Here is an 18,088-nt window from a genome sequence, read left to right as displayed (position 1 = left end):
CCTTATAGTCTGTATTGAAAACATGCCCACGTCAGGGGAGATACCTATTTAGGCAATCCCTAGCTGCTGCGCTGCTCAGTCCAGGTTCTGGGGGTCTGCCGTCCTGTGGGTTGTCACTCTGGCCTTGGCCTAACACATCCGAAACCAATAATTAATGTTTCACTAAGCTCCTAAAGCTGAGTGGGGTGCGTTGGGTAGGGGCGCTGCAGGGTGTGGACCCCTAGCGACAGGACGGGGCGACCCAGCTATATTGTGTGCAAGTAAAAATAACTCTACAGTACTATTAGTCCTATGAGAATAATTATATTGAGGATTTGCTGTTTCTGTGTGAATGTACAGTACCAGTCAAAAGTGTGGACACACCTACTCATTCCAGGGGTTTTCTTTATTTTCACTATTTTCTACATTGTATAAAAATAGTGAAGACATCAAAACTATGAGATAACACATATGGAATCATGTAGCAACCAAAAAAGTGTTAAACAAATCAAAATACATTTTTATATTTGAGATTCTTCAAAGTAGCTACCCTTTGCCTTGATGACAGCTTTGCACTCTCTTGGCACAGCTCATTTTTTTTGGGTTTCCAAACCTTTCACTTGGGAATTAACTAAGTTGAAAGGTGTGAACTGGGAAGGAAATTGTGTTGGGAGAGAGGTGAATTACTGACTAGACTGGTGGGGGTCGGGTGTGCAGGCGGCTCGGGCTGGCTGGTCGGTCTGGCTGAAATTTGATATAGATGATGTTTTAATAAAGACAATCAAAAGTCTGTATTTTTTGAAGAGTTGTTCATTTGTTAGGCTATTGGTTAAAGGTGTAACACAATATTTATTATTGAATTACCTTTGATCTAGTTCAGTCTTATTAATCACTTAAACATATTTAATAATGATCTCTTACCTAGCTTGATGACTGTGATTTTTGCTTACTTTTAGTTCTAAATAGAGACGGCATGTTGGATTGTATATGAATGCAATTCTAAACCCAAAGTGGTGCCCATGATTTATACAAGGAGCAAAATGATCATGCTGTTGGTATGTGGCTGCAATGAAAGTGAACTGTGTTTGCGTGTGATCAGGGGTGTATTCATTCTGCCGATTCGGTTGAAAAATATTTCTTAAACAGAAGCAAACAGAACGAAACGGGGATAAACATACCTGAATTTGTCCAATAGAAACTCTCGTTTGCAACTGTTGGACTAATGATTACACCTTAGTGGTCCTCTGTAGCTCAGCTGGTAGAGCACGGCGCTTGTAATGCCAGGGTAGTGGGTTCGATCCCCGGGACCACCCATACACAAAAATGTATGCACGCATGACTGTAAGTCGCTTTGGATAAAAGCGTCTGCTAAATGGCATATTATTATTAGATCAGATAGATGCAGGCAAGAGATTGCAAGGTGGTATTGAATGTGTCACTGTCTGTCATCTAATTTTCCTCTGGACCTGTGCACCTACGTTGTAAACTTTAATTCATAGGCTAGGTTGTAGCAACCTCATGATGGGTATAGGGAAAATGTGAGTGTCATATAGTAGCCTAAACCTATTGATGTTACATTGAGCTGGGTGAATGGAATATGAATGAAAGTCATCCAATAAGCTGTAATATAAATAAGGCCATGCTCATAAAAAAATACAATCGTCCTCCCTCATCTTAAACGTCACTGACCGCCACTGGCCTGCAGAGGCTGACTGGGCACCATTTCCCCCACTAATAAACAGCCAAACATCTCTGCCAAGGTCATCAGCTAAATTGACCATACCCCTTAATGAGAAAGTAGAAGGGAAAGGCCAATGTTGAAATGGGAGGTTTTAGTATTTTCCAGCAAAGGCCTCTAGAGGGACTCTCAAACTACCACGTCTGCAGCTGTGTGAGAGAGGGTGAAGAGAGAGGAATCAAAATATCCCGACACATGGAAAAGTTAGGGGAAGATACAAAGAAATAGATAAAACGGTGAGGACTGCGGACAAAGAGAAACAAGGTAGTCGATTATAGTTAGAGTGGAAACTGAACCGTTAAAACGTCGGATGCCAAATAATTGACGCACTTCTTACTTTAATCAAGTTAATTCTCAGTTTATGTTGATAAATAAATCTGTTTTTTCATTAGAAGCTAACTGTGTTGAAGATGTACATTTTCGACCTAGGATGCAAGTGATAATAATATTTTTGACACTTTATTTAGCATTTGGAAGCATTTTTCCTTTAGGTGTAGTCTAGTTGTCTCTTGAAATTTGTTGAAGGCATTTTTCCATATAATGTTTTGACAAATAGCTTCTTGAAGAATCAAGCAAAAGTCATAGAGGGAAAAACAGGGCCTTTTTGAACGTGTCGTGGTCAAGGAATGGCACTCTGGATAGAGGCGTTTGCCCAACTGCTGTTTCTCGTGTTGGCATGGGACCAGAGCGCACAAGGAGCGGCGCCACAAGATGTAAAACCTGAGGTGAGTGGTCAAAGTCAAAGAACAAATATCATAACGGGAGATGTTGGCTTATTGAAAATGTATGCACTGTCGCTTTGGACAGAAGCTTCTGCTAAATGGCATATCTTATTATTATTATTAAAATGTATGCAAAAAATATGCATTATCATATTTTTTTTTTTTGCATTATAATGATTTAAACTGTTATAAAGCAATAGGCCCTCCTGTTAAAAAAGTTGAAATAATTTCCCAAGTCTGGGATGTCAGACTGTCAGTAAAACTAGGCTTGTGACTAGATGGAGTACAGCTACGACCGGAAGTGACTTTTCGTAGTAGGTTAGGAGAGTATTTTAGCTAACTTTAACCCTTTTCCTAACCTTAACCTAATTCTCCTAACCGGCTACTTTAATTATCGTAACCTGCTACCTAAGTTCTCCTCACCTGTTACGAAAAAGTCACTTCCGATCGTAGTTGTATTCCATATATATTCAGAACCTAGCGGGACAGCTTACTTCCAATGTCATTACGCTCTACATTGAATTTCAACCTTAAAAATGTACAGATAAATATCATTTAGAATATTAAAATGGTTCTCTTTAGTCTTGGGTGGTATAGGTAAAGACAAATATTTTGTTCTTATTTTCTTGGGTTCAGATACATCAAACATTTTACAAATATAATTACATTTGAACTGTTCTGGGATGAATTATTTGGGAATTACTTGTCTGACATGTTTATTGTTACACCTCTTATCCCACAAACACCAGCCACCTATGTATAAAGATGGTAGGCAAGGAGATACATCTGAATATAATAACATCCCTTTCACGATTGTACAATGTCAAAACCTTAATAAAAATAATAATATATATTTTAAAAGATGGCTTACTTCCGCAATCTTTCAGTGCGGTCGAGGATATCCAAGACTACAGTAAGACTGGGGCGATGTGGAATGGATCAGACCTCAGCTAAAGGAAGCAGACCACAATGATGATGGCTTACATGACAACACTTAGAAATGCTGAGACGCCAAAATAATATAAGATGAGAAAAAAATAAGAGAAGAAGAAGGCAAATGGGGAGAAATTTTATGGCCTCTGTATTGTGGTCAGGTACAGAGGCACTTTCTGAAAGGAGAGGGGATTTAGAGTTGCGGTATAGTTGTGGTATAGAATCCAAGTTCAAAGAGATGCAGAGATATAATTGTTGACATCTGTCCTGAGTTAGGGTTGAACTGGGGGATGGGAGTTTTACAGAGAGAAGGGCTGCCTCTGAGGATATGATAGTCTGGTGGTCAGCAGTGGAGGAGGACTCGCCTGTTTCGACTACAGGAAGTCACCATGATGTTAAACCCCTACGCACCCCACCCTCTACTGACAGACATCTGCCATTTAAGACAATGCAGTCAGCTAGATCATGTCCCAAGAAGTTCTTACTTCATCACTGCCCTTTTGATGTTTTCAATCTGACTGCTGGCGTCTGAACTGTAATGTTAGCGTACTGTAGGCACCTGGATTGTATTTCCAGCTGTGCAAATGGAAAGAATAATTTAACTACATTGACCTAGATTAGACTGTCAATTTAGCAGAAAGCAGGCTACTAGGTCTCTCAGAGGGAACTGAAGCACTGATAACATTAGAGTTAGTCATTTAGACAGACCACCTTTTGCTGCTTCTCCTTTACATTGCTTTGGGGTGACTCACCAACAAAACACATATAACACTAATGGTAAAATGAGTCCCTCAAACAGACTCTTACAGGAGTAATGCTTGGCCATCATTTTGCACCAGAACACTCACTAGCTTACACATTAGGTATTGAGAGAGTGATAATACCCTAAATTAACAGTACATCGAGATCAGCAGTTCTGTGTAATAGTCAGTTAGACTGGGCTCAAAGCAGCTGTGTAAAGACCATAGTACCAGTCATGAAGGTAGGCAGGTGTGTCATATATTGTGGGCTCAGGGAGAGAGAGGAAGTGGGCAGGGGATTTCCTCTTTGCTTTAAAACACATTCTATTAGTCTCACTGCAGTGTGACCATGACAACACACACAGTGACTGACACAGAGATGGGGGAGGAAGGGGGGAGTGTTAGTCAGTACAAAGAGGGAACCAGTCTCAAGGAAATGGGAATGAGTGGGAGATGACGTAATGCGACAGGAAGGAGAGAGAGAAAACGGTACTACCCACATGAAGAGGAACCGAAAATAAGTCATTGTGATGATGCAATTTGGGAACAAGAGGGTTTAGGTTTATGAATGATGCAATTAGGCTATACACAGTGTGACAGGATGTTACTCATAGGCCACAAACATGTAGTAGGCTACACATCCGCAAGCAGCACTGCTGGGTTCTAACATGGCAACGAGGCTACATTCCAATTTCCTGACCACACAACCTGACCAGGAAATACTCATTGTCTTAGTTATAACTTTATCATACTCACATCATGTCATCTGGTCAGAAAAGATAACTCTGGCCCCAATTGTAGGTAATGTTAACATAGTGAAGTATATTAGACTGACCATCTTCTTGTTTTTGCGCTGTTATTAAGATATGCAGACAAATTGGCTAATGCTCAGTGGGATGTTTAATTTGTTTTACTTTTTATATATACAGTATATAATAAGAATATATACCATTTAGCAAACACTTTTATCCTAAGCAACTCACAGTTAGTCAAGCATACATTTTAGTGGTCGTGGGAATTGAACCCACTACCCTGGCGTTACAAGTGCCGTGCTGTACCAACTGAGCTGCTTCTTTTGCTCAGTCTTGTTGATGTTGGCTAGAGGACTGTTTGCATAGACAAAAGCTGTAATCCCATACACACTATGTGCATGTAGAGGAGAGTCAGAGGTCAGGGAGGCTTATCAGTAACATAGAAGATTTATGACGATAATGTTGCAACACCACCCAGACACATGTCTATTGACTCTTATGATATACATTACATTACCAAAAGTATGAACATCTCATTACAAAATCATGGGCATTCATATGGAGTTGGTCCCCCTTTTGCTGCTATAACAGCCTCCACTCTTCTGGGAGGGCTTTCCATTAGAGGTTGGAACATTGCTGTGGGGAATTTCTTCCATTCAGCCACAAGCGCATTAGTGAGGTCGGGCACTGATGTTGGGCGATTAGGCCTGGCTCACAGTCAGCGTTCCAATTCATCCCAAAGGTGATTGATGGGGTTGAGGTCAGGGCTCTGTGCAGGGCAGTCAAGTTCTTCCACACCGATCTCGACAAAACATTTCTGTATGAACCTCGCTTTGTGGACGGGGGCATTGTCATGCTGAAACAGGAAAGGGCCTTCCCCAAACTGTTGCCACAAAGTTGGAAGCACAGAATCGTCTAGAATGTCATTGTATGCTCTAGCATTAAGATTTGCCATCACTGGAAATAAGGGGCCTAGCCCGAACCATGAACGTTTTACAGCCCTCTAACCAATTGTACTATTATGTGTGTTTTTCCGCGTTATTTGTAATTTATTTTGTACATAATGTTTCTGCTCTTTTTTTTCTCAACACTTTTTTTGTTGTTGTTTTATTTTTACTTTTTTTGTTTAAAATAAATGCACTGTTGGTTAAGGGCTGTAAGTAAGCATTTCACTGTAATGTCTGCACCTGTTGTATTCGGCGCATGTGACCAATACAATTTGATTTGATTTGATTTGAGGTAGCGTTCTCCTAGCATCCGCCAAACCCAGATTCGTCTGTCGGATTGCCAGACGGTGAAGCATGATTCATCACTCCAGGGAACGCGTTTCCACTGCTCCAGAGTCCAATGGCGGCGAGCTTTACACCACTCCAGCCGACGCATGTCATTGCGCACTTCAGCACTTGGCTACGCACTTCAGCACTTGGCGGTCTCATTCTGTGAGTTTGTGTGGCCTACCACTTCGCAGCTGAGCCGTTGTTGCTCCTAGATGTTTCCACTTCACAATAACAGCACTTACAGTTGACCGTGGCAGCTCTAGCAAGGCAGAAATTTGACGAACTGATTTGTTGGAAAGGTGGCATCCTATGACGGTGCCATGTTGAAATTCACTGAGCTCTTCAGCAATACCATTCTACTGCCAATGTTTGTCTATGGAGATTGCATGGCGGTTTGCTCGATTTTATACACCTGTCAGCAATGGGTGTGGCTGAAATAGCCAAATCCACCAATTTGAAGGGGTGTCCCTATATTTTTGGCCATGTAGTGTATATGTGTGTTGTGATTTGTAATACTGTGTGCTGTGGCTCCTAAGCCAAGTGCCTTGTATGGGCCAGATCATTGTGTTAGTATATTGTGTATCTAGCTATGAGCTTTGAGGCTTCTTTGTCATGCTCTGTTGTTGTGTTTGTTGGTAGTCATTGTGACATACTAAGTGGATCAGTAATCTGGAGAACCGAGCCAAATTTCCTGTAAGGCTCTTTTGGACTCCATCACTGTTGACCAGAGTTTTATTTTCATTTGCCCAGAGCAAAGGAACAACTGACTCAGTTTATTTTCTTCTTAGAAATTTAATTCAGTCATCTTTCTCGCTTTCTCATCTATGCAGGGGCGCGAGTACACACCCACACACACACACACACACACACACACACACATCCTTTGAACTCTCATTTGCAATGTATTTTTAAGGTCAGGGAAGTCATATCCTTACCTCTAAAAACCATAGGCCAATTAATTTGTTACTTTGTTAATGTAAAACGTCTATATACTAGGTCTGATTCACTCAACTAAAGCAAATAAAGTGACTACTATAACTGCCCACTGCCCACTCACTCTCTAGGCTTCAGTGATCAAAACGACTACAGTTAATAGTAGCATACCCTTATTGGATAACACTTAAAGACTGTTCTTTGTGGACCCACCAATGGGACCATGGATGGGAGGAGTGGGACTCACTGGGCTTATGGTTGAAACAAGTGTTCAGTGTTACTGAATGGCTCTCTCGCTCATACATCCATTTTAAATGCAGTCTAACAACAACATACACTATGAAATACCTAGATAGAAGACTAGAATGAAAGGTATAGTGGCCTCAGAAAGAGCAGCTGTGGCCTTATACCAAACATAGAATTGAATGTTGTCCTGAAACAAACTATTCCTCTAAGACATGTCCTCCCACCTCCATTATATTTATATTATCATAATCCATTATTAACATGTTTCACCATCCCTCTCTCTTTCATGATGAAATACCTATTTCATAGATTAAGTCTAAACACAGAGAGCAGGGTCTCCCCGAGAGAGATTAGTACCCTCCATTCAAAGCACGCACGCATCTTAAAATAAACCCCCATTCCCCATCACTACATTTACTTTGTTACAACTAAGACTCCACAGTAGACTAACAGATGTAGTCAGTATCTCAGTCACTTTTTTCAAAACACACCCACCCACACACACACACCACACAGTATAATGCAGTGGCGGTCGGTGCCGTTTAAGATGAGGGAGGATTATACATATTTTTATGAGCATGGCCTTATTTCTATTACAGCATTTTGGATGACTGTCATTCATATTCTATTAATCTATTTCTCTGTACCCATCATGAGGTTGCTACAACCTAGCCTATGAATGAAAGTACAGGTTGAGAGAATTTTGAGTAATCAAGATGACAGACAGTGACACATTCAATACCACCTTGCACACTCTTGCCTGCATCTAGCTGATCTTGTGTGTAATCATTAGTCCAACAGTTGCAAATGAGAAATTCAGGTATGTTTATCCCTGTTTTGTTCTGTTTGCTTCTGTTTAAGAAACATTTTTCAACAGAATCGGCAGAATGAATACACCCCTGATCACATGCAAACAGTTCACTTTTATAGCAGCCACTTAAAAACAGCATGATCACTTTGCTCGTTGTATATGCAATTCCTTCTCACAACTATCTATGCGCTCTCCTCCTCTTACCTTTCCCCTTTGCTTGTGGACTTCAGTGCACAACACATCAGCTGTCTGTGACCAGACGAGAAAACCTTTCCAAGCCAAACCTTCATATCATGACCGCTGACCGCTACACACAGCCTACATCGTTGTCACGTCATAGTCAACTAGAACTACTAGAACTAACGCATTAGTAAACCCGATACAATCATCAGTCAGAAAGCAGTTTAGCAGTTACACCGGTGGGCCCCTGTGGCAATAAATTAATAAACCAAAAGCTTACCTTGACTTGGAAGAGTTCCAGGGTTGGATAGTCATAGCCAGTTAGCTAACATAGCATCCCTCTCTGTTTGAGCCAGGTGTTTGAGTAGGCTAAACTAGCTAGCTGCATAAGCAGTTTAGCAGTTACACCAGCAGGCCCCGGTGGCAATAAATTAATAAAACCAAAAGCTGTGACTGACACAACAGTAGTAGGCTTGATTACCAACAATGACAAGACAGCCTACAGGGAGGAGGTGAGGGCTCTGGGAGTGTGGTGCCAGGAAAATAACCTCTCACTCAACATCAACAAAACAAAGGAGATGATCGTGTACTTCAGGAAACAGCAGAGGGTGCACCCCCCATCCACATCGACGGGACCGCAGTGGAGAAGGTGGAAAGCTTCAAGTTCCTTGGCGTACACATCACTGACAAACTGAAATGGTCCACCCACACAGACAGTGTGGTGAAGAAGGCGCAACAGAGCCTCTTCAACCTCAGGAGGCTGAAGAAATTTGGCTTGGCACCTAAAACCCTCACAAACTTTTACAGATGCACAATTGAGAGCATCCTGTTGGGCTGTATCACCGCCTGTTACAGCAACTGCACCGCCCGCAACCGCAGGGCTCTCCAGAGGGTGGTGCGGTCTGTCCAACGCATTACCGGGGGCAAACTACCCGTCCTCCAGGACACCTACAGCACCCAATGTCACAGGAAGGCCAAAAAGATCATCAAGGACATCAACCACCCGAGCCACTGCCTGTTCACCCCACTATCATCCAGAAGGCGAGGTCAGTACAGGTGCATCAAAACTGGGACCAAGAGTTGGAAAAACAGCTTCTATCTCAAGGCCATCAGACTGTTAAATAGCCATCACTAGCACATTAGAGGCTGCTGCCTATAGACACTTTAAGAAATGGAACACTAGTCACTTTAATTATGTTTACATATCTTGCATTACTCATCTCATATGTATATACTGTATTCTATACTATTCTACTGTATCTTAGTCCATGCCGCTCTGTCATTGCTCGTCCATATATGTATATATCCTTAATCCATTCCTTACTTAGATTTGTGTGTATTGGGTATATGTTGTGAAATTGTTAGATATTACTTGGTAGATATTACTGCAATGGGCCTCCCGAGTGGCACAATAGTCTAAGGCACTGCATCGCAGTGCTAGCTGTGCCACTAGAGATCCTGGTTCGAGTCCAGGCTCTGCCGTGACCGGGAGACCCATGGGGCGGCGCACAATTGGCCCAGCGTCGTCCAGGTTAGGGGAGGGTTTTGCCGGCAGGGATGTTCTTGTCCCTAACGACTCCTGTGGTGGGCCGGGCGCAGTGCACGCTGACACGGTCGCCAGGTGTACAGTGTTTCTTCCGACACATTGGTGCGGCTGGCTTCCGGGTTAAGCAAGCATTGTGTCAAGAAGCAGTGTGGCTCGGTTGGGTTGTGTTTCGGAGGACACACGGCTCTCGACCTTCGCATCTCCCGAGTCCGTACGGGAGTTGCAGCGATGGGACAAGACTGTAACTACCAATTGGATACCACAATAAAGGGGGTAAAAAAAATATATATATAAAAAAACGCAAGCATTTCGCTACACCCGCAATAACATCTGCTAAACACGTGTATGTGACAAATACAATTTGATTTGAGCTTACCTTGATTTGGAAGAGTTCCAGTGTTGGATAGTCATTGCCAGCTAGCTAATATAGCATCCCTATCTGTTTGAGTAGGCTAAACTAGCTAGCTCCATTTGCTAGCTAGCTAAGTGAAAGTAAAAAAAAAATACTACCAAATATAGCTCTCTCTCGTGAAAAAAAATACTATGAAATATAGCTAGCTCTCTCGCTTGCTTCTCCTTCATTTTTAAATAAATAAATGGGTTCAAAACTGTTCAACTATTGTCTTTCTCGCTCTTTGAGTCAGCTACTCACCACATTTTATGCACTGCAGTGCTAGCTAGCTGTAACTTATACTTCCAGTACTAGATTCATTCTCTGATCCTTTGATTGAGTGGACAACATGTCAGTTCATGCTGCAAGAGCTCTGATAGGTTGAAGGATGTTCTCCGAAAGTTGTCATAATTACTGTGTAAGTCTATGGAAGCGGGTGAGAACCATGAGCCTCCTAGGTTTTGTATTGAAGTCAATGTACCCAGAGGAGGACAGAAGTTAGCTGTCCTCCGGCTACACCATGGTGCTACCCTATAGAGTGCTGCTGAGGCAACTGTAGACCTTCATTGCAAAACAGTGTGTTTTAATCAATTATTTGGTGACGTGAATATATTTAGTATAGTTTTATCTAAAAAGGATAACTTTTTTAATGTTTCACTATTTTTATGAAATTCACTGAGGAGGATGGTCCTCCCCTTCCTCCTCTGAGGTATAATGAAACTGCTGACAATTCACCGTTGATACAGAGAAAATGCTGAAATGGCATCATTACTAGTTAATTAAAAGTGTTGTTGTGTTCTTTATGTTCCTGGAACATGTACAGCAACCTACCAGGCAGTTACATACACTACAGTAACAATGTACTGAGTGTGCACTGGGTGTGGTTGTTCACAATTATTTACCCTCAGGCCTCTGGGTTTTCCATATGAGAAAAGAGAGGGAGGAGGAGTGGGGAGAGAAGAGGACAGAGAGACGGGTAGGGGGGAGAGGTTTTGACTTTGAGGTTTGGATGGGATCATAGAGAAATTCCAAGTAAAATGACTGACTGACTGTTTCACTGGAGACTGACATTAATGCAACAAAAGAGGTTAGCCTACTTTTGTGAAGAACTAAATAGTTGAAGGTCAAACATACAGTCAAACAAATCGTATTTAAAGTTGTGAAAAACACTTCCTGGCTGTGTGCTAGCTTATTGACAATGTTCAAGTCAGGATGCGTTCAGTAGAGAATATCAGAGAGGTATCAGCTTTCACTTCCTCCAACTCCTGTTTGGGGGGGAGATAAAGGGTAGAGCTGAAACTGTGTGGGAGAAGTTTGGAACCCAGCCACTGGTTCTGCTCCAGATAGAGGGAGGGAGGCACCAGAGTTTGATGAGCTTCCAGGGGAAAGTAAGGTCAGATATATAATCATTCGGCACCTTCTCTAGTGCAGCCAGACACTGTAATCTCACAAGGAGAAGCCTGAAAAGCGAGGCCACCCTAGACCTCTAGGGATGTAGGACATCCCTTAATGCAGAGGCCAGACTGGAATAAAAATCTCTGCTCAAACAATTATGACAAAGATTTGGAGCATGGTCTTGATCAAAAACGATACTGCTGTAGTCCAATAGAGACCATGATTGCACAAACACAATGAAATAGCCACCAGAGTACTATAGTTAGTAACGTACAATGTGGACATATAGGTTCATCTTTTACCTACAGAGTGTTTTCAGTTTCACTGATCAGTTTTTGTCTACCAGGATTTGGGATTTTCCCTACAAGGGCATGAGTGAAATCTGAGCTGTCTTTGTAGGTGCCATTTTGTCCTGGTTTGGTTTCAGTACATCAGCTTTGGTGAAACTGATGAGTTTCATTGGGCTGGCTGGACACAGTCACTGAAGAGTAGTGTTTATGTTTAAATGCTTTTATACTTACTCATTGGAATGACCAGCACCATTTTGTGGACATTGTGCTTCTCCTGCATGCCAAAACATATGAAAACCTAAATGAGAGCTTATTTGTTCTTTATGTCATTGTAAAATGTATATCAACACCAGAGCGCACTCTGCCTTATTTGCAGACATTCAATAGATGTTGAAGCAGCATCCATATACTATACATACAGTATTCTGATTTATTTATAGTATTTTAATTCTTCACCCATTTGAGACATGTTGTAACAGTACAACTTCTCCTTCCATGTTTCAGGTGTGGTTGCAGCAATATGGCTACCTGCCGCCAGTTGACCTGCGGACACATGCTGCCCGCTCCCCTCACTCCATCACCACGGCCATCGCAGCCATGCAGAGATTCTATGGCCTGACCATCACCGGCTCTATCGACACTAACACTGTAGAGTGAGTCCCTTTCATGCTAAACAACTGTTGCAGGTTCAGTACCATATTACCCTATTTGTAGGAGTTTTTTCTGGTCAGGTCATGTGGCAAGGAAAACGCATGGTCTTACCTGTGTGAAATCACTGATTCAAAGTTAAAGTAATCAAAGACCTGTTTCCAAGATAGAGATTATACTGGGCATTGTGTGACCGGTCCCTGAATTGTTTTTGCCAGGGCGATGAAGCGGCCTCGCTGTGGAGTTCCAGACAAGTTTGGCACTGTGCTGAAGAGCAACCTGAGAAAGAAGCGCTATGCTATCCAGGGCCTGAAATGGGACAAGACCGATCTCACCTACTGGTAGGTTAGCCCTCCAACTCTAAGTGCATGTGTAGGGTAAAAATGAAAATAACACCCACAACCCATATGGTGAAGTCATGTCAAGTCATACTGTAAATTGTCCTCACCTCAACCAGATTTTCAGAAATTCCCCAGTGACTTAATATGCCAGTAAAGTGTATCACCGTTTCCACTCTTATTCCCCCTCTGTCTCCTCCTTCCTCCCTCCACAAACTGTTCTCGTCTCTCTCTAACGGTGCCTTCTCTCTCCCTCTCTCAGTATACAGAACTACACCCCTAAGGTGGGGGAGTATGAGACCTATGAGGCTATCAGGAAGGCCTTCAAGGTGTGGGAGAGTGTGACCCCTCTACGCTTCAGGGAGATCCCCTACAGTCACATACGGGACAAGGTGGTGGACATGGCAGACATCATGCTCTTCTTTGGTGAGGGTTTCCATGGCGACGCCAGTCCCTTCGATGGCGAGGGGGGCTTCTTGGCACACGCCTACTTCCCCGGGAACGGCATAGGGGGAGACACTCACTTTGACTCTGCAGAGCCCTGGACGGTCGGCAACAGTGATCTGTCAGGTGAGTGACCTTGAGTGTTTGGAAGAGGAATGTTATGACGGGAAATTCACAGCGTGATTCCCGATGTCAGGAAAACAGGTTTAACCTGTTGGGAGTTACCATGCTCCCCGGGCAGTTGTGAGCAGCAGGCCACAAAAACCCAATCAGCAGGCCCCAACGTGTTTGTGTTTTGAACTTATCTCCAGGGAGTGTTTGTGTGGAGAAAATGAATGATCTACAGATTATTTTTGTTTTTTGTTTTGATGGTGAGAGGCCTGCTATGTAAAACCATAGGAATAGGGTGTCAATACTTTAGATGTTTCCAGTCAGTTAAATTTGAATAGTGCTTTTGCTCTACATGCACACTTAAGCCATTGTTATACAAGATTGAATTTCATGGGACAATTTAATGTGATGGTGATGACATGGTACCTTCTTTCTCAGATACTATGTTATGATAATGACATGGTTCTGTTGGTGTTAGGCAATGACGTGTTCCTGGTGTCGGTACATGAGTTGGGTCATGCTCTTGGTCTGGAGCACTCCAACGACCCCTCTGCCATCATGGCTCCATTCTACCAGTGGATGGACACCGAGAACTTCCAGCTGCCTGAAGATGACCTCAGGGGGATACAACAAATCTATGGTGAGAAAAGGCTAAGAGAAAATGCATTATCATTACTGTTAGTTGTTCTACTGTATCTAGGCTATAACTAGGACCCAGAGTTAATTTTTGTCAGATCACCAAAAAAAAGGGCCTATGTAATGATAGAAGTAGAGGATTACATTGACCATTTATTTCTCTCTCCCGGTACCCTGCAGGGGGTAGATCAGGTGGTGGCCCCCGCCTTCCTCCACCTACCCCACGCTCCCCTCACCACCCACCCAAACCCACTCACACCCCATACAACCCTCGCTTTGGTCCTGACATCTGTGAGGGACACTTTGACACCATCGCCATCCTCCGAGGAGAAATGTTTGTGTTCAAGGTACTTAATTACAGATTTGTACAGCTGAAATCAGCTTTGTCATTGTGTGTATATACATGTATATTTAGTTTGTAGAGGTATTAACCCTGTCTTTCTCTCTCTCCTTCAGGATAAGTGGTTCTGGAGAGTCCGTAATAACGCGGTTCTGGATGGATACCCAATGCCAATAGGTCATTTCTGGAGGGGCCTGCCATCAAACATCAATGCTGCTTATGAAAGGGATGATGGCAACTTCATATTTTTCAAAGGTAAGTTTGACTTTACTCTGATAACATTGCATCCTCTGTTAAGGCTCCCTCACAATATTTACGTATCCTACTATTCCCATTAAATTAGATATCAATACTGAGGAAAACCACTCATTCAGATTCTCTCTGTCTGTGTAGGAGACAGGCACTGGGTTTTCAAGGAGTCTCTTCTGGAGGATGGCTATCCCAAGCCTCTGAAGGAGATGGGCAGTGGTCTACCCAAAGACAAAATAGACACCGCTCTCTTCTACACCCCAACCGGCAAGACATACTTCTTCAGAGGACACAAGTCAGTCTTTTTGCATCTGCGTGTCTCTGTGTCTTTGTTAACAACAACATTACATGACAGTGGAGTGGAGCGTACACTAGACTAAAGAACGTTGAAAACATAAAATGTATCTGTCATGAATTGCTCTATTTGGCCAAAAGATTATTGCAAATTTCCCAAATAAGTGCCGCCACTTTTGCTGGTAAGAGGGCTTATAGGCCTCTGACATTTGAGAAGGAGAACTGAAACATGTCTGTCTCTCCCCATGTTAGGTACTATCGATACAATGAGGACTCACGCTCTGTGGACCCTGAATACCCCAAACCCATCAGTGTGTGGCAGGGCGTCCCAGACAATATTAAAGCTGGCATCATGAGCATAGACCAAGGTAACCATCCTGTGTATTTTTGTGTGCGTGCACTGGGTCTTTTTTCTGTTTTAATCTAGAGAAAACATTTCTTGGATTTCTTTTTTTCATCTTTATCTCCACACTGTATTTGTCTCTCAGGACACACCTACTTCTACAAAGCCAATAAGTATTGGAAGTTCAACAACCAGAAGTTGCGTGTTGAGCCTGGATACCCCAAGTCTGCTCTTAAGGACTGGATGGGCTGTCCAGAGGAGGACCCCAAGACCGACGGAGGGAGAGGGGGTGGAGGACACGACCGGGAAGACAGAGAGGAGGATAGAGATGAGACGGAGGTGATCATCATCGAGGAGGAGGGAGGATCTGGCGTAGGGGCGGGCGTGGCGGCGGTGGTGGTGCCCCTCATGCTGCTGGCGTGTGTGATCCTCACTCTGGGGGCACTGCTGTTCTTCCGCAGGTACGGCACCCCACGCCGTCTCCTCTACTGCCAACGCTCACTACTGGACAAGGTGTAGAGGGGAGGAGAGGGAGGAGAGGGAGAGAGAAGGAAAGATAGGAGGTTGAGGAGTTGAGAGGGACTGAATAGAAGAGAAGAGAGTGAACAGAGGGACTTGCTAGTGGAGATGAGGGAGAAAAATGAGAGAACTAAAGGGATCTGTAGACTATGAGCGAAGGTTAGCCAGAGCAAGATATACTTGTTAGCTATAGCTTAGATATTCCTACCGGTGCCAACTTAAATATGGAAGAGATTCCTTTTGCTCTTTCACTCCCACTCTAGTCCTCTATTTCTGTCCCCTCTTCTCTTCCCTCCTTTCTCTAGTTGTGTTTGTTGACGCCAGCTCATCGCTGTTTGTTTAGCCTTTTTTAATTTCATTTTTTAGTTGTTGTCGTCAGTGTTTGTGTCCTGGTGAATTTCAGCTTTATTTGAACATGATTATGTTCAGTGCCTCCATCCATCCATTCCACCACCTATTGTGGTAAAGAATACAACCAGCATCATGTGATGTTCTGCTCCATGTTAGCAGATGATGCTAGATTCTGTCAAAGCCTTTCACCCGTTAAGTGTTGCCTCATAGACAGTATCTCAGTTATATCACATGAACTATGAATGGTCTGAAGAGAGAGGGGATATACACTGAGTATACCAAACATTAGGAACACCTTCCTAATATTAAGTTGCACCCCCCCCCCCCCGATTTTGCCCTCAGAACAGCCTCAATTCGTCGGAGAATAGACTCTACAAGGTTTCGAAAGCGTTCCACAGGGATGCTGGCCCATGTTGACGCCAATGCTTCCCACAGTTGTGCGATGTTGGCTGGATGTCATTTGGGTATTCTTGATACCCACAGGAAACTGTTGAGCGTGAAAAACCCAGCAGCGTTGAAGTTGTTGACACAAACCGGTGCGCCTGGCACCTACTTCCATACCTTGTTCAAAGGCACTTAAATATTTTGTCTTGCCCATTCATTCTCTGAATGGCACACCTACACAATCTTTAATTGTCTCAAGGCTTTAAAATCATTCTTTATCCTGTCTCCTCTCCTTCATATATACGGACTGAAGTGGATTTAACAAGTGATATCAAAAAGGAATCATAGCTTTCACCTGGTCAGTCTATGTCATGGAAAGAGCAGGTGTCCTTAATGTTTTGCAAACTCAGTGTATATCCGATAAGGGTCTACAGTCAATGAAACACACAGTGCTACAGTGACTGTGTGCCCCCATTCATCCATTTGATATTTCAACTTGAACATAAAATGGAAATGTATTGCCAGTGTTGAGCATTAAAGGGAAATGATATACTTACTGTGTCCCTAACACCAATTTGAAAGCTGAGCAATTTGTCTGTCCTTAATATTCTTTAATGTCATGCGGTGTTTTAATTATTATTATTTTGATTATTATTATCAATGATGTTGTCATTATTATTATGTCTAGTACTATTGTTATTGTTGTTCACCATGTATAGAATGTGTTTTTGTACATTGTCATTAAATGTCCTGCTGGACAGGGAACTACATTTTGAAAGTGGCCTTAAATTTATATTTGATTTTGGGGATATTATTGGGATGGGGATATTATTTTGTGAAACTTGATTGTTTTTCCATCTCAATGCAATAAATGGAAGATATAAAAATGACTCCTTTTTGTCATTGCACTTGTTTACAGTTCTCAAATCATGGTGCTGTTTTATTTTTATTTTTCAGGGATGCAAGGGTTTACTAGTAGTTAGAACAATAACAATGATATTCATTTTTATAATAATAATGATAACTACTGTATCTAAAGTATTTGAATAAGATTGTGCCTGTCTTTTTCACTTTTATACTTTTCATTAAAATAAAATGTTTTTTAAAAATGCATAGCTATATGTGCTCTTTATTTTTGTTTCAGCACTAAGTGGTTAGTCACAGGCACATACACTCACACACTCCTTAACAAATGACTTCGTAAACAACATACACAAGTAAAATCCTAACTGAAGCTCAATATCACCCTGGTATTGTAATCATTCACCCTTACCTCTTACCTACTCTCCATATTGCTCCACCTTACCATCAGACGGCAACTGGTCCCATACTCACTCTTCCTTTACCTCCAGGGTTCTTGCTCCCCAAAAGCTCCACTCTCTTACTGGTGCTTGGAAACTGGCAGGCCTAAAACTAGGTCGGAAAATAAAGGAAGTGTCCAAGGATTAAGCAAAACCAGGAATGAAGAGGATTGTGTAAACCCTATGGCATTCATGGT

The 18,088-nt window shown here is 42.5% G+C and overlaps 1 protein-coding gene across 1 annotated transcript; it reads left to right on the top strand.

Annotated features, from left to right (window-relative positions):
- The first annotated feature begins 2,241 nt into the window (after nucleotides 1-2,241).
- On the top strand, nucleotides 2,242-17,568 carry LOC311099055 (matrix metalloproteinase-14-like). Its single transcript, XM_084139669.1, has 10 exons — nucleotides 2,242-2,442; nucleotides 12,438-12,586; nucleotides 12,800-12,922; nucleotides 13,182-13,489; nucleotides 13,953-14,114; nucleotides 14,291-14,457; nucleotides 14,567-14,705; nucleotides 14,844-14,994; nucleotides 15,246-15,361; nucleotides 15,482-17,568. Exons 1-10 carry the CDS (start codon nucleotides 2,344-2,346, stop codon nucleotides 15,853-15,855), a joined length of 1,788 nt encoding a protein of 595 aa, XP_083995795.1. The 5' UTR covers nucleotides 2,242-2,343; the 3' UTR covers nucleotides 15,856-17,568.
- Nucleotides 17,569-18,088: the final 520 nt, after the last annotated feature.

The sequence above is a fragment of the Coregonus lavaretus genome (assembly GCF_964263955.1).
Source record: "Coregonus lavaretus genome assembly, chromosome: 23".
Taxonomy (NCBI): Eukaryota; Metazoa; Chordata; class Actinopteri; order Salmoniformes; family Salmonidae; genus Coregonus; species Coregonus lavaretus.
The sequence above is the reverse complement of the archived record's forward strand: the minus strand, read 5'-3'. Positions and strand labels throughout refer to the sequence as shown.